Here is a 23,220-nt window from a genome sequence, read left to right on the forward strand (position 1 = left end):
AACAAACAATAATTCAAGAAATTCATTCATCTTCTGATTGAGTAGATTATTAAACCATAAGAACACCCACTGTCACAACTGTAGGTGTGCTGAAACCTACAACTATATCTATGCAGAACCATCAATCAAATTGTCTGTTGCTCCACATAAAGCTAACACAGCTTATCAAAACACTAAAAAAGGAGAAACCCGTGAACTTGGTTTATATGCTATTCACAATATTACTATCCTTTTTGTAAAAATATCAAACCAAACAAACTTGCTTGCAATTTTAAAAGCCAATAGTGTCTGCAAGGGAATATCTTGCTTATAATTTGTTTCTATTTAACAAATTTCAAATCCCCAAAACTGTTTCCTATTCTCTGATGAGAATCAGGAAGAATGACAGGAAGAATCTTGAAGCAAGATACTGAAAAGTGTAATAGCCAACTAGATCTGAAGACTGCCCTAGAAGAACAGTACCACTACAAATATTTATCTCATGAGATTATTTAGGAATAGGAGAAGTGAGTTCAATTTGATCCAAACTACTCTGAAGAATCCTCTGGTAGTTCAAAAGACCCCAAGGCCATACAAATTAATTTGCAAGCTCTCTTTTTGGTCTTCGTTGACAAAAATAGTGTCACAATTCTAAAAAAAAAAAAAAAAAAAATACATGAACAAATCACATAACTGCCAACTGTACTAGCTGTAGCAGAATGCCCAATTTTGGATGATTTATGTTGTGCCTCAATTTATCCGATGACATGACTGAGCTCTCAGAAGCTAATTCCCCACCTGAGAAAATGTATATAGATGTTAATTGCTCATGCAAAGTAACCTGATACATCATTTGAAAAGTTTTTAACCTGCTTTGTGAGTAGTAAACCATTCAGTCACAGCCTGAGAAAGATAACTAAAATAGAACAGTAATGCTGTCCTGAGGCATTACATGCCAGTGGAGCTTCAGGTCAGCTGGGTACGGAGGAGACTGTGGTGCTGAAACATGGTTTATTCCATATTAAATAAATATAGCATCAGGAAGCAGCAGCAACAGAAGATCTTGCAAAGATCTGAATAAAGCTATAATCCAGGTTATTCTTAAATCAGATAATGTAGTTTTTAATGCCTACTTCAACACTAAATAAATCAGATTTTTTAATGTAATCTATAGTCGTGCAGTAAAAACACACACAAAAAAAACCATAAGGGACTTTTTCTGCATCTTGATAGGGACTAGAAATACAAGGCAATTTAGAGATGTGTCCTACTAAAAAAAAAAAATCGATGCTTTTTTTCCTGCAACTGGGAATCCCTTCCAGCTATTTTTGTACAGTACGAGAGGCAGGTTCAGAAGAAGCAACATTTTCAGTAGTACTGTACTATGATTTATCAGATGAAAAACACCATACACAGAAAGATAAAATATTATTAATTAAAATACAGAGAGAGAATGCATTATGTGTACTAGTTTGCAGACATGAATCCTAAATTTGGTAAATTTTATTATACTGACAAAAATGACTTATTGCTGAAGTCTTGTAGATAATAAAAATTATCTGAGAATTTAATAGTGTACATTCATAAAATAAGTATGAGGTCATAATTTGTATCTGTTGTCATCTTACCAAAATATAAACAAATATTAGGAGTGCAGTGCCTTGTAAATTTGTAAAATAATTTCTCTCTAAAATAGGTGGTTATTCATACACAATTAACCAAATAGTGCTGCATCCTATTACTTACGTAATAGAAATTTTCTATTTACATGACAACAGAAAACCAAGAATGTATAACTTCATCATACAAAAAAAATCTTCCGGTGACTAGACCTGAGCATTAACTTTATAATTGATTCATATGTCCTCATGAGATGCTGAAAAAGTCCATGGAACTTTTAACTTGATTTCAAAGATACAAAATTCTTGTTCCAAACTGAAGTTTTCTTATCCCTAGACAAGAAAAGTATTTACCAGTACCCAATAATTATTAAAAATCCCCCCTGAAAATTTAGGTCAAAAATTTCAGTCTAGCCTTAGCAGACCGCCAATATAATAAATGCAATTTTTTGCATGTGATTAATTTTGCCTGTAATTCATCACATGCATACAGGTAGGTTTTCAGTTGCTATTCCAAAGCCTATCCATTTATATCTAAGGCTTAGTAATATATTTATATGAAGTACAAGAAAATATTACTGGCATCATATATTGCAAAATGAATTTGACTGTTGTATTCTACAAGCTCTGTGTCCATTTGAAGCCAATGAAAAGATGAATAAAGTTGTTCTATTTGAAAACCATACAAAACTAAACCACGATAATACTTTCGAAATTTAAACAGGACACCAATTGACCACTATTTCCAGTCCCATAAACATACTTAGCAAAGTATAAACTTCCAAAAAACATGTTTGCAGTTTCCTGGTTTTGGACTTTGTTTATTACATTTTTTCTAAGATACCAATATTTGAGCTAGATATATTTTAACTAGAAAAACTGAATATATACTATCTATGATATTCAGTACCTTCACTAAAAATTTCTTTTATTATTCTACTCCCAACTTCTAGTGGATCATTTAATGAACAGCAGCAACATATTTGTCATTCACACAAAGCAGTCCAAGAGAATGCTAATAACCAGATATCTTATGAAGAGATAATTAAAATAATACTTGTTTATGAAGAAATAGAACTATTTTTTCCTCTTCACCTCTCTTTCTCCAACTTCAAAAGCCATATTATAGGAATAGAAACTACGGACATGGTTACCTCTATAACTGTTCAAACGGAGACTGACCTTCAGTTGCTAATGAAGTGATTCCTGTCTACAGAGTATGTAAAGTGCTTTAGTATCCTTCTGGATAAAGAAGCTACAAAATTTTAAGATATTATTAATCTGTTACTTTTAAACTACAATAAAATACCTTTTATGACCAGATTGTTGTTTTGTTAGAATTCATCATTCAAAAGATGAATATCATTCTTTCTTATTTTAAAAACTACCATCCTAACCAATAGTTAGCCTCTCTTACTTGTAAAGTACAAATTTCTAAAAGTAGTTTGACAGAAACTTAATATAGGACTCTAAATACAGTGTTTTAGTACTTCAAACAGCAATTCTGGATGTTTAGTTTTATCCAATGCTGTGGCAATTAAACTGAGTATATATTTGGAGAACCATACCAATTAGAAGAGAGAATCGCATACGAAATAAATATTTTATTTTTGTGCTCCCAGATTTAAGATTGTCTGCCGCCAAAGAAGCTGTATGCTACCACAACAAAAATCTCAGAACATATCCCAAAGCTTCACACATAGAGGGACTCTCCCAAAGAGAAACATACATGAATACCATCTATATCACCACCATGCGACGAATCACCAGAAAAGATAATATACCCTACTCTGTGCCCCCCGGGCAGTTTCATAGGCAACCAAACCAAAAGGAGTCCCTGCTAGGGCAATGCCAACATAACCATGCTACTAGGGCACTGCTGTGGGTCACAGCAAGTACAGAGACAAACCGTACCCTACAATGGGATAATACAGTAGAAATTCCACACTGGGAGTTGTTCTTCTTACACAAAAGGGAATGATTTGGCTCCACTATAAGAAACAAATTGATTTAAGTTGAGGGACATTATGGTACTCGTATAATAAATGATCGACCACATCTTTTTCACCCAAGGCAAAAAGAGAGATTCCCCTTGGTAAAAATACCTAAAAAACTTTTGAGTTAAAAGAAAATTACAAAATTATATCTTCCATGTTATGAATCTTGTGTGTTTAGTGTTAATATTTTGGGAGAGAGAAAAAATATTCTTAATAGGACTGTCAAGTGATTAAATAACTTAATAGCGATTAATCACGCAATTAAAAAAATCAATAATAGATACTATTTATTTAAATATTTTTGGATGTTTTCTACATTTTCAAATATATTGATTTCAATTACAACACAGAATACAAAGTGTACAGTGCTTACTTTATGTGTGTTTTTGATTACAAGTATTTGCATTGTAAAAAAACAAAAGAAATTGTATTTTTCAATTCACCTAATACAAATACTATAATGCAATCTCTTTGTTGTGAAAGTGCAACATACAAATGTAGATTTTTTTTGTTATATAACTGCACTCAAAAACAAAACAATGTAAAACTTCAGAGCCTACAAGTCCACTCAGTCCTACTTCTTGTTCAACCAATCGCCAAGACAAAACAAGTCCATTTACGTTTACAGGAGATAATGCTGCCCTCTTCTTATTTACAACATCACCAGAAAGTGAAAACAGGCATTTGCATGGCACTTTTGTAGATGGCATTGCAAGGTATTTACGTGCCAGTTATGCTAAACATCCATATGCCCCTTCATGCTTACGCAACTAGTCCAGAAGACATGCTGATGGCGCTCATTAAAAAAAATAATGGGTTAATTAAATTTGTGACTGAACTCCTTGGGGGAGAATTGTATGTCCCCTGCTCTGTTTTACCCGCATTCTGCCATATGTTTCATGTTATAGCAGTTTCTGATGATGACCCAGCACGTTGTGCATTTTAAGAACACTTTCACTGACAAAACGAAAAGACGGTACCAATGTGAGATTTCTAAAGATAGCTACAGCACTTGACCCAAAGTTTAAGAATCTGAAGAGCCTTACAAAATCTAAGAGGGACGAGGTGTGGAGTATGCTTTCAAAAGTCTTAAAAGAGTAACATTCTGATGAGGAAACTACAGAACCCAAACCACCAAAAAAGAAAATCAACCTTCTGCTGGGGGCGGCATCTGACTCAGATAATGAAAATGAAAATCCGTTGATCTGCACTGCTTCGGATTCTTATCGAGCAGAACCCATCATCAGCATAGACGCATGTCCCCTGGAATGGTGGTTGAAGCACGAAGGGACATATGAATCTTTAGCACATCCTGCACATAAATATCTTGTGACGCCAGCTACAACAGGGCCATGAGAACTCCTGTTCTCATTTTTAGGTGACATGTAAACAAAAAGCGGGCAGCATTATCTCCTGCGAACATAAATAAACTTGTTTGTCTGAGTGATGGGCTGAACAAGAAGTAGGACTGAGTGGACTTGTAGGCTCTAAAATTTTACATTATTTTTAATGCAGTTTTTTTGTACATAATTCTACATTTGTAAGTTCAACTTTCATAATAAAGAGATTGCGCTACAGTACTTGTATTAGGTGAATTGAAAAATATTTCTTTTTATCATTTTTACAGTGTAAATATTTGTAATAAAAATAATACACACTGATTTCAATTAGAACACAGAATACTATATGAAAATATAGAAAAACATCCAAAATATTTAATAATTTTCAATTGATATTCTATTGTTTAACAGTGCAATTAAAACTGCGATTAAAAGCATTTAATTTGTTTGAGTTAATCACGTGAGTTAACTGCAATTAATCGACAGCCGTAATTCTTAATGATGTAACATTACTGCTTACTACCTAGTCCGCTAATAATATATTAAACAGGGACCAATGCTAGTGTATCTCCATGAGTTTTACTTTACTACCTTGCTTTCCCAGAAAACTTACAGTATATTGACCTGGGGTCAAGAATGCAGTTAAAGAACTCCAACTCCCACAATGACTACATGCAATTTACTACACCCAGTTTCTGCATGATTAAGCACACACTCCACCTAAACCACAGTTCATTAAATATAAGCTTTTTCCATCATCAGGTTACCCAAAGAACAGATTGGTTTCATCACTATACTATTTAACACCTTCCCTCAGTGAAAATACTACTCTGTCTTCTGCCCACAGAAATCTAAATTCCATCTGCTGCTTTATTTCCTATAAATGCACCAGACCCCCGACTGTAAATTACAGTCAACTTCTATAAACGTGTCTCAAGTGTTCCACAAATAGCAAGTTGACTCTGAAGATCAACAGATTTGCTATTGTCGTGCTCAAGAAGCTGGCACCAGATGCATGTGTCTTGTTAAAGAAAACATCTTATTAGGCATTGCTCACAATTCATAGGATTCCCCACCACTTTAGATCCTTAATATCACAGACGCATACAGTCTCTTGTTACCCACAGAACCTGAAAAGAACATATAAGGAAGTATAAAAAACCAAATTCCTTCCCCCTCAAATCAGTATCAGCAATAGTCCAATTAAATTAATGGTAATCTCCATACCTGAGAGATGTAGCTGGATTAGGATAATGAGATCTTAATGAAGTTTGTCTATCACCAGGCAACGTAAGTGAAGTATTTCTATGCAGAAGTATGGTGCTACTCCTTTGCAAGATTAAGATAGCTCAATTTTAAGGAAGAATATTAAAGGGGAGACACAAATACATTGCCATTATCAACGCCACATGTGGAGAATGAACTATATTTTCTTCACAGCATGATTGAAGCACACTGAAAGGGATTGTATGTGGAAAGCTTGTATAGTAAAAGCGGAGTTCTCCAGCCCTGTGCCAACCAGAAAGCTCTATAAACTGACCTTTCTAATCTTCATAGAAAGTCCGGTTTATAGTCCGGTTGGCGTGGGGCCAGCAGGCTCCCTATCTGGCTCCAAGTGGCTCCCTGGAAGTAGCAACATGTCCCTGCTGTTCCTAGGCGGAGGAACAACCATGAGTGAGGTTCAGAGTGAGGGAAGAGGTGCGGGGTTGGGTCACAGGAGGGGGTCTGGGACGTGGGCTCTGGAAGGGCGTTTGGGTGCAGGAGAGGGCTTGGGACAGGGGGTTGGGGCGCAGGATGGGTTTTGGGGTGACGGATCTGGGCGGTGCTCACCTCAGGTGGCTCCATGCAAATGTCGACCTGTCCCTGCTGCTCCTAGGCAGAGGTGCGGTAGGCGGCTCTGCGCTCTGCCTCCACCCACAGGAGCTGCCCCCGCAGCTCCCATTGGCCGCAGAAAACAATCGGTTTCATTCATATTTTTTAAAAAAGGTTATAGTTAATTTAACTGTAGAATAAAACTAATAAGACCTTGCCCAAGTTATCCCCTTCACTTTCATAGACTGAGAAAATAAAAAAACAACACACATTCCCAGATGGTGCAGAAATGTGTAAAGTGCCCTTTTTGTTGCATAGATTTCCACTGTCCTAAGCCCAAGGACAAGACAGAAGACTGGAGGATCCACGGAAATGGGAAAGAAAAAGAAGTACAGAGTCCCTGTATCAACTTTGGAGAAATTCTGTAAAAACACGGAAAGACAAAACTCACTCCAAACACCTTGACTATAGGGAAGGGGAAGGCTTGCAGGAACAAAAAGTTAGAGATATTTTGGTCCCAGGTGGAAAGGGAAGCAGGCTTCCTACCATCCTCATTCCACTCCCCTGAACAAGCACAGACATACTGGTTTCTAGTAGATGTCCCAAAATCCCCAAAGGCCTCGGGTTATCAATATCTTCTCTGCTTCATGGATCAAGGAAGTGAGAGTGTCAGAGGAACAGGGGAGTGTGTTAAATCTCTCTCCCTCTCTGCAATGCAAAACTAAATGAGAAATACCTTGAAAGGAATCTCACAGTTAGCAGCACCCTATATGCTAAAACTTATTTTTGAGACATTAACAATCTGGGTCTGGTTCTACCGCCAGCAAAATCAGAAGCTGCTCTTATAGCACAGGTCTTGCACACTAAAAAACTACAACAGTACTCTGGTACAACAATTTTTTCAAAAAACGTAAGTTACAGCCACTGATTTTATTACTATTATTCTGATGCAGATATTCAAACAAACACCATTTTAACAGCATTATCTTTAGGCCAAATGACCTGGAGATTATTCGGTTGAACTAGGTCCTAGAATCCTGCTGTAAATTACTTAGATGCTTTTCATCAACAAATTGATTGTATTAAGCATCTGCTAGAAAAAACTGCTTTAAAGGGAAAAAGATATGACAAATTTATGTAGCGTCCCCTCTCCACCCAGTTACCTTTTCTAATGCCAATCTGCTTACAAGTTTTGATGGACAGGTTTGGGGTTTTTTGGATCCTGCAACCCACTCAGCAGGGTGTATCTTCTTTATTTTTCCCTATGAATTTATTTGGCGGTGCCTTCACACCACTTGCTCCTTCCTGGCAGGGTTACCAGGGCAGCTTGCGAGGAAAATTCTCACCACGGGGTAACCCACACTTACTTGCCAGATAGTTGGAGACTCCCAAGAAATAACACAAATACATACAATATATTCAACACAGTAATTATATTAAACAGGAGACAAATATAACATAACAGGATAAAACACTATTCTTAGGGTCACCAGTGCCCATGTTGATAATACCCGTGACTTTTCCCAGTCATGTGACCTGAGGTAGAAAATGTAAGATTAGTGTCCTGCTGGTACACATACTTTGTTGGGGCCCCTGATGACCTATAACCACGATACAAACCATCCTGATGTGTAGAAAGAATAGTAAATATGGCAGGCAACCAGCTTGGCTAAACAGTGAAATCCTTGCTGATCTTAAACGCAAAAAAGAAGCTTACAAGAAATGGAAGATTGGACAAATGACCAGGGAGGAGTATAAAAATATTGCTCAGGCATGCTGGAGTGAAATCAGGAAGGCCAAATCACACTTGGGAGTTGCAGCTAGCAACAGCTGTTAAGAGTAACAAGAGGGGTTTCTTCAGGTATGTCAGCAACAAGAAGAAAGTCAAGGAAAGTATGGGCCCCTTACTGAATGAGGGAGGCAACCTAGTAACAGAGGATGTGGAAAAAGGTAACGTACTCAATGATTTTTTTGCCTCTGTCTTCACGAACAAGGTCAGCTCCCAGACTGCTGCACTGGACAGCATAGTATGGGGAGAAGGTGGCCAGCCCTCTGTGGAGAAAGAAGTGGTTCGGGACGCTTTAGAAAAACTGGACGTGCACAAGTCCATGGGGCTGGATGCGCTGCATCCGAGTGTGCTAAAGGAGTTGGCGGATGAGACTGCAGAGCCATTAGCCACCGCAGCAACAAGTCTCAAAGCCAGGCTCGACTGACTCAGGCTTGCGGGGCTCACACTACAGGGGTAAAAATAGCAAAGTAGCCTGTCAGGCTGGAGCCTATGCTCTGAAACCAGGCAAGCGGGGTAGATTTCAGAGGCCAGGCTCCAACCCGAGTGGGAACATCTAAACTGCTATTTTCAGGCCATTAGCGAGCCCTGCAAGCCTGAGTCTGTTGACACAGGCTCTGAGATTCGCTGCCATGGGGTGGGTTTTGTTTTGTGTTTTTTTGCAGCATAGACATATGCTAAATTAGAAAAAAAATAAATAGGTCAGAATGCAATATTATTGTTGTACTGTGAAAACACTTGGTAGAATTTCCATCTTTCAGGTTTTTGAGGAATCCTCAGTTTTCTTGTTTTTTTAATTACATTTATAAAACAATATGAAGTTCACTTGTTAAAACATTTCTACAATATGTTGTTGGTTTACAAGTTTATTTTCTATTATTTGCTACCTTAAATAATAAAAACAAACAAACACATGCTATAGCAGCTAATGAGAGTAACGACGCAAAGCATTCCGTTCTGTTAACGGGTGTACAGATAGCTGAGCAAACTTTTTGGCAGCTGACAGCATAAAGTATGAGTCTGAACATTCCCAGTTAACATTGTTTCTCGACTAAAACTGTAATAGTGTTCAGCTTTAAAAGTAAGCCATCAACTTGAAACGAATATTGAATTAAGACCATTTTTGTGTACTGCATACCCACCTACATCCTTTAAAGTAGTGTAGACAATTAGGGATGGGGGCCATCACCTGGCAGAAATACATTTACCTTAAATAAAGTATTGTATGCCATAACTTATTGTACCTAATGCTATACCATTCTTCACCATAATTATTAAAAGCATTCAGCACAGAAATCTAAGATTAATTCAATTTTCATTTTAGTTTCTGAAGTTTTATCATTAACTTCGTATACACAAAATTCACCAAGGAGAACAAAACTCTACTGAATATAAAAATAAACGCTACAGAAGCACTATCCACAATGAACCTCCTAGGTCACCTAGTCGTATATGAAGCTACTGAAGACTCCTGGAACTCAAACTGCTTTGTTTTGCAATTTGATATTTAGGCAGGACATTAATCTATAATACGAAATAGTATCTTAAATTATTTCACTTTGAAATTCAGTTTACAGAAAATGAGTGTTTTTAAAAACATAACTTAGCTAAAGTATTTGGAGCACAGACTTAGTACACATGCACAGTAGCCAGTCTGACAATAGGCTGTAATGTTGGAATGCACTATTGATAGTCTATTCTCCCAATAATTTTACAAGCTGGAGCCCCACTCTCAGAATCTACCTTGCTTGGATGGACCCTTGTGCCAGATTTCAATGGGGGCTCTAACACTACTCCAAATGTATCACTGGGGCCTGGAATTTTAAAAACAGCAGCCCTAAGAACAATAATATTTTATTGATTTGTAGAGAACACTTTAGAAAAGTACAACAATATAGATGTATTCAAAATGGGCCTGATTCTCTTTTCACACCAGTGAAAGCGAGGGACAATCAGGCTCACAGGATTTCCAAAACTCAAAATAATTATTTTAATCAGGTAAATAATCTGCATTCACAAGCTTATACCCTTACCATACATACACTAAGCTATTTTGGTACAGCTAAATGTTTATTTGTCCAGTAAATCTACTACAGCTTTGTGTATTTCCCATCAATGCATGTATTACTTAAACATAAATTAGCCATTAAAATTATGTTAATTAAAAAAATTAAATATCAAAGCTGTAGCAGAAGTCATCAGAAATTTTAAAGATACAGCTGACAAGTCTATATTAATTCAATGTGTACCATATTCCTTTGCCATACTGGTGCATGTTAAAAGACAGTCTCAAACTTTCAAACTGATACCACCTCTCAACCTGATTTTAGCCCTGCAACACTGTCTCCCTTCCCACTCCTGCCCTATTTTTGCCAACTGAAGTTATATGACTAGAACCTCTGTGTACCATACTGACCCATGTGTCAGTTAACACTGAATGCCTGCACACTGCTAATTTGAATAAAACGATTGTCTTATTATAGACAGAGGTGTTTTATCTGTGATTAAGTTATACTTCACTCATCTATAAAGCCCATTTAGAAGATGAATACCTTAAACTTATTGCAAATTTAAAACTATAATAATTAAACTAGGGCTGTCGATTAATCCCAGTTAACTCACACAATTAACTCAAACAAATTAATCGTGATTTAAAAGATTTATTGCGATTAATTGCACTGTTAAACAATAGAATACCAATTGAAATGTATTAAATATTTTTGGACATTTTTCTACATTTTCAAATATATTTATTTCTATTATTACACAGAATACAAAGTGTACAGTGCTCACTTTATATTATTTTTTATTACAAATATTTGCACTGTAAAAATAACAAAAGAAATGCTATTTTTCAATTCACCTTATACAAGTACTGTAGCGCAATCTCTTTATCGTGAAAGTGTAAATTACAAATCTAGATTTGTTACATAACTGCACTCAAAAATAAAACAATGTAAAATTTTAGAACCTACAAGTCCACTCAGTCCTACTGCTTGTTCTGCCAATCACTAAGACAAACAAGTTTGTTTACATTTATGAAAAAAAACAAACAGGAGTACTTGTGGCACCTTAGAGACTAACAAATTTATTAGAGCATAAGCTTTCGTGGGCTACAACCCACTTCTTCGGATGCATATAGAGTGAAACATATGTTGAGGATCCTCATATGTTTTTTTTTTGTTTGTTTGTTTGTTTGTTTTGTTTTTTTTGAGGATACAGACTAACACGGCTGCTACCCTGAAACTTTACATTTATGGGTGATATTGCTGCCTGCTTCTTATTTACAACGTCATCTGAAAGTGAGAACAGGCATTCTCATGGCACTTTTGTAACTGACGTTGCAATTATTTACATGCCAGTTATGCTAAACATTCATATGCCGCTTCATGCTTCGGCCACAATTCCAGAGGACATGCTTCCGTGCTCATGTTAAAAAAAATAATGCATTAATTAAATTTGTGACTGAACTCCTTGGGGGAGAATTGCATGTCCCCTGCTCTGTTTTACCCGCATTCTGCCATATATTTCACGTTAAAGCAGTCTAGGATGATGACCCAGAACATGTTCGTTTTAAGAACACTTTCACAGCAGATCTGACAAAACAAAAAGAAGGTACCAATGTGAGATTTCTAAAAATAGCTACAGCACTCGACCCAATGTTTAAGAATCTAAAGTGTCTTCCAAAATCTGAGAGGGATGAGGTGTGGAGTATGCTTTCGGAAGTCTTAAAAGAGCAACATTCTGATGCAGAAACTACAGAACCCAAACCACCAAAAAAGAAAAATCAATCTTCTGCTGGCGGTATCTGACTCAGATGATGAAAACGAACATACGTCGGTCCGTGCTGCTCTGGATTGTTATGGAGAAGAACCTGTCATCAGCATGGACACACGTCCTCTGGAATGGTGCTTGAAGCATGAAGGGACATAGGAATCTTTAGCGCTTCTGGCACATAAATATCTTGTGACACTGGCTACAACAGTGCCATGCGAACGCCTGTTCTCACTTTCAGGTGACATTGTAAACAGGATGCAGGCAGCATTATCTCCTGCAAATTGCAACCAAACCTGTTTGTCTGAGCGATTGGCTGAAGTAGGACTGAGTAGACTTGCAGGCTCTAAAGTTTTACATTGTTTTATTTTTGAATGCAGTTTTTTGTACATAATTCTACATTTGTAAGTTCAACTTTCATGATAAAGAGACTGCACTTCAGTTTTTGTATTAGGTGAATTGAAAACTACTATTTCTTTTGTTTTTTACAGTGCAAATATTTGTAATAAAAAATAAATATAAAGTGGCACTGTACATGTTGTGTTCTGTATTGTAATTGAAATCAATATATTTGAAAATGTAGAAAACATCCAAAAATGTTTAAATAAATGGTATTCTATTATTAACAGCACGATTAATCGCGATTAATTTTTTTCAATCGCTTGACAGCCCTAAATTAAACATATCACCTACCGTTCCACTATCCACCGTAATATAGACAAAGAAATTCAAACTGCTTAATATCACATTAATCAAAAGTCACCATAAATACTATTGGAGTTTATCTGTCTATTCATCTATGCATATGTACCATTAATTATGTCATCTCCAATTCACTTGTCAGGGACAAGAACAAAAAACAGATTCTAGGTGCAGAGAAAGTAATGGTATTTTTCGTGTTTGAATCTCAAGTTTGCTCCTTTGATACAATAGCTACTCAGGCTGCCAGGTTTTTCTTTCACCCTTCTTTAATACCACAATTAGTGTGTTTGTTTTTCAGTGCTAATAGCAAGGCGTGATCTACACTTAAAAATTAAATCAACCTAGCTACTACGTCACTCACAGACGTGAAAAATTTCACACCCTGATTTTTGTAGTTAGGTCGACCTAACCCTCTGGTGTAGACGCAACTAAATCAAGGAAATAATTATTCTGTTGACCAACCTACCACATCTCAGAGAGGTGGATTAACTACATGGATGGACAAACCCCTTCTGTCTATGTAGGAAGTGTCAAAACTACTGTGCCACAGCAACACAGCTGTAGTGCGGCTGCTGTAGCATAGGCCTACCCCAACTGCACTAGTTTACCAAGTATGTACTTGCTATTGGAGGTAAGAAATCAAAACTCCTGGTGCCCTGTGGTTAAACATTCCTAAATTTTTAACAGTAAGATAGAAATTTATCAGCTACAGTGTGATAACAAACCAAAAATGTACCCCTACAAACAATCAAATAGACCGAACACGCTAGTACATCTAAGAAGATGCTTCAAGTTGAAAAAGGATTTTCTAGCTTTCTTGATTGTTTTAACAACTTAGATAAGATGGTCAATTATTTTAGCCTACCTTATTCTATCAAGCAGATAATAACACCTTCCAAAAGAACCAGCCACTACAAAGCATAACAGTTCTCTATTGTTCTTATGGAAAAAACTTGGTTCAGGATAATCATCAGGATGTTACGTTTACTCTGGTAAAGAACAGCCGTGTCATGGAAGAGAGACAAGGTGGGTGAGGAAATATCTTTTATTGAACCAACTTCCGTCGGTGAAAGAGAGAAATTTTCGAGCTACACTTCTCTCTTTCACCAACAGAAGTTGAAATATCTTTTATTGGATCCTCAGCCTCCTTTTCCCTGTAATATCCTGGCACCCACATGGCTACAGCAACACTGCAAATGTCATAGGAGAGATATTTTATGTTTCTCGGTGTTATGAAGTGACAATTGTCTTCTTCTAGAATACCCACTACCAATTTGCAGTACTCGAGAGTCTCTTTGGGCTTGTCTTCACTGCTCAAAAAGCTGAATTTTTTATGCTGGGGTAATTAGCATGCACTAGCTATCCTAAAATAAAAATACAGTGAAGACAAGACATTCTAGTTTTACAGCTATGTAAACTCATGGAAGCCAACCTGGCCTCAGCAAGTTTATCTTGCAGTTAAACTAAAATGCCTTGTCTTCAATGTATTTTTACCTTAGGATAATTCATGAATGTCACCCCTCTGCAAAACATCAGCTTTTTACAGCAGCAAAGACAAATCCTTAGACTGCATCTTCACTACAAGATATACCATGGCGTAAGCAATCATGGGGCTAGTCAACTCGTGATAACCTCTCTCATGGGGGCATGATTACATCTACTGTGCTGTCAATCCCTATAGCAAGACCTGTAATTGACACATTTTACTGGGTAAGAATACTAGAGTGTCTTAGCACAAAGAACCATGGAACAGGTACATGCAAGTGAGTGTACAAATAGTCAGGACACAGGAAAGCAGGTAGGGATTTGCTGTAGGAACACTAACAGATTGGTTGCTCAATCACCCAGGGGTTGGTACCAATCACTGCAATAACTGTCCAGGGTAGACAAAAGGCATGGCTACACTGGAAACGTCAAAGCACTGTCGCGGGAACACTGCTGCAGCAGCACTTTGAAGTGCAGTATGGTCGTGCTCCTGGTAATCCACCTCCACCAGGGGATTAGCTCAGAGTGTGGCTCCCAGTGCTCGGAGCCTTTCTACACTAGCACTTTAAAGCACTCAGACTTGCTGCACTCAAGAGAATGATTTTTCACACCCCTGAGCCAGCAAGTTAGAGCGCTATAAAATGTAAGTGTAGACAAGCCTAAAGCCTTAGTTACATTAAAAATGCCAAAAGCCAAGTATTCAATGATTCTTCAAAACACGTTCATGACTTTTGATACGGACATGCTTCTGAGAGTGGAGGGGTGGTAAATGAATGAGCACTACTAACAAATACATAACAATGCATCAAATGATTTAAGATATTTTAAAGTGGAAAACAATCTGAGCCCACAAACAGGAGCAAGGGACAGTAGCTAAATGCTCGAAAGGACAAAACAACTCCAAAATGTTAACATAAATTTGTTATGCTGCTCTATGACTATCTTTTCTATGTATTATTTTAAATTACTGTTAGGGAATTTTGAGCTGTGAACAGGGTTTTTTTTTATTAAATCAAAACAAAATAAATTGTACAGTTTATGGACAGGCAAACTATGAATTGGCATTGCACAAGATTTCCCACACATTTCAGCAAATCTGGCTCAATGCTAATCTGAAAGACCTCTGCTACTCTAATCTTGAGTCTCTTTTGAAAGGAGACTCTCATATGTGACCAGCCCAAAACACTAACTAGGATAATTCCACCAAAGATATTTTCAAATGTTAGTTCAGCAAGTAATTGGAACTAGTGTTGATTTTCAGAAGGTGAAACACTAATGCTGAAAGCCCACCTAATAAATAGCAGAGACAGTTTGAGCACAAAATATAAGACAACAATTTTAAATCTATTATTTTTGGATGGTAGATGTACAAGAAACATCACTGGAGTAAAGATTTTCTCTTATGTACCCTTCAGGATATACTCCCTATATCTAATGTATTTAAATGTGTAAACAAGACTTCAGAAGTTGTCAATTGGCAATTTCAAAGTCAAGAAGCATAAACTCACTGTACAAAAGGATTATTACCGTTGAACAAAACTACAGTCAACCCCTAAATATCACATCCAAAGGTCCAAAAGACTATTGTTACAGGGGACTGAGTGGCTCAGGAAATTAGAAATGGAGTATAGAACTTTTCACCTCTATATCACTGGTGAGTAATGACATAGCTGTGTATCAGCGAATGGCTGTATGAAATTAACTGATGGTCTGTCCAATTCTTAGTGAACAAACATCTATGTTACAGGAACTGCCAATAATATTACTAACTTGTATTGGTAGTCTCGACGGAGGGACCAAATAATGACTGGACATGAAGAATAAACATCCCTCCACACCCCCAAAGGTAGAGTCTTCAGAACCACTGAAGTTGACTGGTAAGGCTGCTAGGGGAAGGTCACACTGCATCTACTTATCTGGCACCTTTCAAACATGCACCACTTACAAAATAATTCAGGGGAATGCAAAGAAGGGCTGACAGTAATAGGCGCTCCCTTATACAGAAGATATTGCAGTGTTGCTAGTTTGGAGAGGGGGAGAGAGAGCATGTGACAGATGCGCATTGTCCCAGACACGTGGAAAAATAAACACAAGATGCAAGGCACATGGTTTAATTAGATGACAACCGTATTACCTTAATTCATCTGGGAATTACCAGGCACTCAACATTATGAATCATTTCAACCTGGTGGAGAGATGCCCCTCAACCCCTACCCCTCCACAGCTGGTCCCCAAAACATTGTTAGGCTCCCAATGCCCTCCCCTCATATGAAGGTTAAAGAACTGGGTTGTTTCCTCACTGCCCCAGACCTTAGGAGTCCCAAGCCCATTTCCCAGCTTCTTTAGGGGATGCCTTCCCTTAAGTCTATTTATAATTCTAGTTTAATCAGGGAACAGGACTCTTTATGAAATGAGCACCTGCATCAGACACCTGCTAAAGTGTCACAACTTGACCTTTTCCTCCTGTATCCCCGAACAGCTGTGGGGAAGACCTGAACAGTCACCCCATCCTGGCCAATCTCACCATAAGGGGAAAATTCCTTACCTGTCCCAAAAAGGGCCACTAACACAATATCCACAGCAGACCTAAAATCCTGGTACTATGCTAATCAATGAGAGGGTGCTCAGGCTGGAGGCACAGGGTCTATATATACTTTCCCAGTTGTGCAAGGGCCAATGACTTATCTGAGCAAACCAGCCAAAGCACCCTCTCAGGTGATGCCTTCCCATCCCACCCCCAGTGAGACAATCCTTCCTAACCTACGGAGGGGGAGGGGGACCCTTAAAGGAGCCACTATCCATCCCCCCCCCCCCCCCGAAACAAACATGTACATCTGAAGATCACAGACGTTTGAGCTTGTAAAGACCTGTTAGATCGTAGTCCAACCATTCCTGTAAGTGCAGGATATGGTTCTCAGATAATGAGAAGAGGCATTTGGAATTAAAATTAAACTACACCTAATCTTAAAAGCTTCCACATCAACTCTAAAAAAGTGTTTTTAAAAGAATCAAGCAACTCCATATCTCACATTATTGTTTAAAAAAAGTGGCAAGGACAAAGACTAGTGACTAACTTAAAAGTTACAGAAATTGAGCAGTTTCAAAATGAACGTAGAGAACAGAAAAGCTGTACAAAACTTTCAATTAAATAGCAGTTAAAGAGTATTCTAATCACCTAAGTGTTCTTTAATACAATTTAGTAACTAATATTAGTATAACCAAAAAAGGTTGGGGAGAGAGGGGGGGTTAAGTTTAAGATTTTATTTTGATATTCAAAACTGCAACAACTTTCTTCCCTCAGAGAAGATGGTAAAAGGTTAAAAAACAATTTCTAAACTAATTCACATTGTAACTGCATGTGTGCACTATTTCATAGATTAAAAAAAAAAAAGAGCAAGTAATGCAGAGCTATACATATTACTTAAAAGCACTGGATTTCTCATAATTTATAGAAAGAACAAATACTTGCTACAAACTTTGCAACTGATGTGGTTAACTTATTCAACACTATTTAGACTCGCCAGATAATGTTAAAACATTATAAAACTGATCATGTACTCTACAGCAATGGTTCTCAAACTTTTGTACTGGTGACCCCTTTCACATAGCAAGCCTCTGATTGCAACCTCCCCTTGTAAATTAAAAACACTTTAAAATATATTCAACACCATTATAAATGCAGGAGGCAAAACAAGGCTTAGGGTGGAGGCTGACAGCTCGTGACCCATGTAATAACCTTGCGACCGCCTGAGGGGTCCTGACCCCCAGTTTGAGAACCCCTGATCTAGAGCAAGAGATCTATTTATGAGACCAAATATCATTTGTTGTCTTTGTTCTAATTTAGAAGTCTACAGCAAAGTCATATTTCCTTTATTAAAACTACACCCAAGACAAAGATTCATCTTAATAAAACTAACATTTCTCTCTCTCTTTTCTTCCACAGATAGCTATAAGTTACAGTAAATCAACAAAGGGTTCTTTTTAAATTGAATTTGCTCCATGTTATATTTAAAATTGTGCTAAACCAGATTTAGCTATTTAGACAGTGGGGCAAACTTTGTTCTCAGATACAGGAAATTCAATGGGGGTCATATAGATATAAAAATAAAGACTTAGCCCATTGTGTCCTATTAAACGTACACAAAGACAAAAGGCCAAATGCAGAAATGCATTTAAAGAAGTCCAACTTTGTGTAATTTACATTATCTTCTGATCCACTCAGGATGCAAGTTATGAATGCTTTTATCCCGCAAGCTTCTCAACCGTTGCAGACTTTTATACTATGTGGTCCCCATTAAAGTCAATGGGGTCCACCCAGATAAAGTAGCTTACTTTTTCTGTCTCACACCCCACAACACCTCACTTCTGATTTTGGCCCAATGATACTACAGATGCTACAGTGGCACAGCTATAGCACTGCAGTGTGCCACTGTAGTACCACAGTGTACCAGTGTTTCTCAAACGTGTCTACTGTGGCCACATGCGGCCACCAGGGGCTTTTCTTGCGGCCACAGCCCTTTGGGCTGTGTGTGTGTGGGGAGTAACAGCCCCTCCCTCTCCCTGTTGCTCCTGGATGCACCACCTCGGTGTTGGTTGCTGGGGCTGCCAGCAGGGGTTGGGCCCTGCCCTCCTATGGAGACACCTGGGACACAATGCTGGAGGAGCAGGCAGGCAGTGAGTTCCCCACCTTCCCAAGGGTGGTGGGGCTCAGGCTTTGGGCTTCAATCCTGGGATGGTGGGCTGGCAGGCTCTGGCAGCGGGGCTTTGGGCTCCAATCCCAGACTCCGGCTCCACAATGGCAGGCCCTAGGCTCCAGCAACGGGGATTCAGGCTCTAGCCCCCACTCCCCACCCCCGCCTCCCCTAACCCCTCATCCAGGGCTTAATTTGTCCCCAGGCTTGGCAGGGCTGAGTAAGTCTGCTGTGAAAAGTGATATTTGTATGTTAATATCACTTTTCACAATGGACTTACTAGCTAGCAATAAATAAATTATAATGATTTGGATGTGCATATTTAATTGTTTTTCTTAAAGTTAATTAAGTATTTTAGGAAACAGTGCGAGAGTGGCCACCAGAAAAAGTTGGCAGCTGCACACTGAGGCCACCAAAAAATTTGTCCTGAGAACCCCTGGTGTAGACACTTGCCACAGCAACAGAAGGGATTTTTTCATTGCCACTGTTTATCTACCCACTTGAGAGGAGGTAGATAAGTCAACAAAAGAATTCTTCCACAGACTCAGTGATGTCTATACCGGGGTTTAGGTTTGTATGACTCAGGGTATTAGTTTTTCCACACCTCTGAGCGACATAGCTAGATCAACCTAAATTTTAGATGTAGACCAGGCCTAAGTTTACTATATGCTATGATAGCCTGGAAGAGAGGGGCATAGCAGAAAAAGGAACTAACAGTATAAAACATAAAGTGAAGTAGGCTACATCCCACTTTTACATCCACCTGCTTACATACTAGATAGCACAATGATGCAAGTCACACCAACTTATGACTCCCTCTTAGTCCCACATACAAAAAGTATCTTACACTACCTTACACAACATAGTGCGGTAGATTGAAAGTTACCATTTTGATTCCATTCACTTACAAGTCTTGTTTGGATGTAGTTTTTAAGACTATGTTTTGCATTCTACTATTTCGACTAACATACAACTACTATTTATTCTGCAACTATACAAAGTTCATTATTAGTTACTGAAGACATTTGTAACAAAGACAAAAAAGCTAAAGAAAACATCAAGACTACATTTAATTGTATCAGGTTTTGCTACATAAATGGACCACTCAACCATACTGTTATAATCTAAATTGACCCGAGAGTCAAAGGGCTCTTAAACTAAACTACATTTGCTTTTGCAAGTGGTAATCAGTACAAGCCAAGTTACCCTCCATTGTTCTTTCAGGAACCTCAGTATGCCCTGAGCTGCATACATGGATTAAGGGCATATTATCACCCTTTAATAATCCCTATTTTTTAGTAAACCCCTATTTTTCTGCTGCCACCCTGCATAATTTATTCCAAATTATTAAGTATTCTAGAGTTTGGAGTATATGATGCAAATCAAGCATCATATACTCTTCAGAAGAGAAGCAGAAAGACTGGGTGATCCGAGAAAATTTAGACCAGACATTAACAACAAATCTAAAACACTCTTTTTCCTGAGAGACTTTTACTCCTATAAACAAGGCTGAATAGCCCTTTTTGCTTCTAATAATTTACTACATTCAAATTTACAATTATTTGATCCTACATAGTAAATAAATCCAGGTCTTATACAAGTGATAGAGAAGTGAAGGACAATTTCATCTCCTAATTACAAAAGTAATGTCACTACAGAAATTCCTAGTGTTAAGTATGCTGACAAATTACAAATCTGATTGCTGCAATCTATCTAGAACGTTCATTTTAGAAGTAAACAGTTTAAAAATGAGAGAGAGAAGTTCTGAAATACATTGTTTGCGTGCCCCAGAATTCCTAAATGCTTTATTTGGTGGTGTGTAAAAGACTAATACAAGACTTTATTACTCCCATTCACCAAAGATTTAATTTAACAAGATAAACCAGCAGAAATATGGCTGTCATAGAAGTATAATGCAACGTTTTGTCATTAAGCATTTCAGAAGTTGTCCAAATGCAGGGTATTTTTATGTTTATAAAACCAAATAAATATTTTTTTTAAAAGATCAAAATAGTATTTAAATATCTCATAAAATATTTGTAATCAAAACTCTACCATCACACACTAGTGCTTTTGAACCAGAAACTAAAACTGAACAGTCTAGTTTCACTGTCCAAGCCAAGGTCCAATCCTGCAAATGAATCCAGAAAAATCAATGGAGCTCTGTGTGAGTGGCGGTGGTGGGTGGGGTCTACCTGCATAAATCTGATTGCACGACTAAGTTTAAGGGATAAATAAATGGAAAAAGTAAACAAACAGTAACAACAACAAATTTAAAGTTCCTTCATTTATAATAATCGAATGGTATTTTTACTGACAGAGGTAAGACTCGGTGTTGTAAGAATACAGCATTTGTAAACATTCAGTATTTCTTTAAATAAGCAGTTTTACATTGGACCCTACCATGCAATTTACCCAACAGAAACTTATCCAAAGTTATAAAATAGTAAGCAAGCCAGTTAACAAACAAAAAAGAGTTTGGTGCATTTAATCAGTTTTAAATTATTTAAGGATCATGATGATATACCTGGAACAAAACCCCAAAAATCCACTAATTCACATAGTTCAATATTGAGCTACATTGCTCACTTGTAAAAACAAAAAGTAACTTAAAATAAACATTTTACTTATATACCTAAACAAATACTTCAATGAGTAGAACTTATACATCCCAACAATACAAATACACTAAATGGGATTCCTACATAGTTTGTGGGGGAGGAGATGACAATGTTCAGCAATCCAGGAAGACTGGGATGTTTCTGTCCTACATTCACACCAGTAAGGATAGAAATACACATGCACTGATAAATCACAGCATAGTCAGAAAGCTGTATAATGATACTAACTCAATGTCGTCTCTGCTATCAAAGGTGTGTACAGGGGTGGAGAAATAAACGTTGTGGAACATTTGAAAGGCTGAAGGCTAGGGGGATGACAGACGGCTTTAGAGCAACCCCTCCTCCTGCAGAAGGAGGCTGGTTCTTTGGGAAGCCGAGGAAGATGGGAGAAGCTCGTAGAGGAGCAGCTTGTGAGTGTGACAGACACCTGCTGTGGGACAGCCTGGCACAGCGGGTCGGCGCGGCATCGGCTCGGCAGTACGCTAGGCTGGGGCTGCTGCAGGCTGGGACAAGACGCTTTAAGCCGCTTACAAGCATGCTGCTCGAGACACTAAGCCCAGGGATGGGTGATGCACCAGCAGCCGCGAGGCTGGAGGACCGGGGCACCTTACAGCCTGGATCCCCCAGCGCAGAGCAGCCCCCCGGGTACCGGGCACTTGGCTGGCAGAGCCCGGCTGCAAGGCCTGCGCTGGTCAGGGGGCTCCGCGCTGCAGCCCGCTAGGCCGCGGGGCCTGGGCCGGCCCTGTGTGCACGCTGGGCCCAAGCGCGCTGGGCCCCCTCCCCAGGAGACGGGGTCTCACTCACTCACCGCTCTCGATCTCGTTGCCCTTCTTGGCGGTGGCTGCGTTCCCCATGGCCGGTGCTACACCGGGCCGGGGCGATGGGGGGAGGGTGCGGTGTCGCTCCGGCGGGAGGGGGTGTCTGGCGGCTCCGCCCGCGGGCGCTGCGGCTGGCTCGGCTGCCTCCCCTCCCTCACCCCGCGCTGGGTCTGTGTCTCCGGCCGCCGCGGAGGAGGAGGAGGAGGAGAGCGCTCTGCCCCCCCGCCCCCACTCAAACACACGGCGGAAATGACGGCCGAGGAGGCGCCTCCTCCGTGCTCCACAGCCCGCTGGCCTGTGCCGCCAGGGTGGCTGGGGACACGGGGCGGGCTAGGCAGGGCGAGGAGCCGCGCAGCTGTGTGACACGGGGCAGAGCTACCCCTTGTCCTGCTCCTCCCACCCCACAGAGCGCCCTTCGCCCCACAGCTACCCCCGTCCCGCGCCCCCTCACCCCACAGAGCGCCCTTCACCCCACAGCTACCCCCGTCCCGCGCCCCCTCACCCCACAGAGCGCCCCGTCACCCCACAGCTACCCCCGTCCCGCGCCTCCTCACACCACAGAGCGCCCCCTCACCCCACGGCTATCCCCGTCCCGC

At 39.2% G+C, this 23,220-nt stretch overlaps 1 protein-coding gene across 2 annotated transcripts in view; it reads right to left on the reverse strand.

Annotated features, from left to right (window-relative positions):
* Positions 1 to 22,848, reverse strand: part of PRKACB (protein kinase cAMP-activated catalytic subunit beta) — a 118,701-nt gene extending 95,853 nt beyond the window's left edge. Inside the window, exon 1 of one of the 2 annotated variants that reach the window (XM_054036971.1) lies at positions 22,615 to 22,848. In XM_054036971.1, the coding sequence (XP_053892946.1) occupies positions 22,615 to 22,660 (46 nt within the window). In that variant the 5' untranslated portion in view covers positions 22,661 to 22,848. Of the gene's footprint in view, positions 1 to 6,162; positions 6,182 to 22,614 lie in introns of those variants that run through there. The other variant, XM_054036973.1, reaches the window with a different exon arrangement.
* Between the last annotated feature and the right edge of the window lie 372 nt (positions 22,849 to 23,220).

The sequence above is a fragment of the Malaclemys terrapin genome, chromosome 8 (genome assembly GCF_027887155.1).
Source record: "Malaclemys terrapin pileata isolate rMalTer1 chromosome 8, rMalTer1.hap1, whole genome shotgun sequence".
Taxonomy (NCBI): Eukaryota; Metazoa; Chordata; order Testudines; family Emydidae; genus Malaclemys; species Malaclemys terrapin.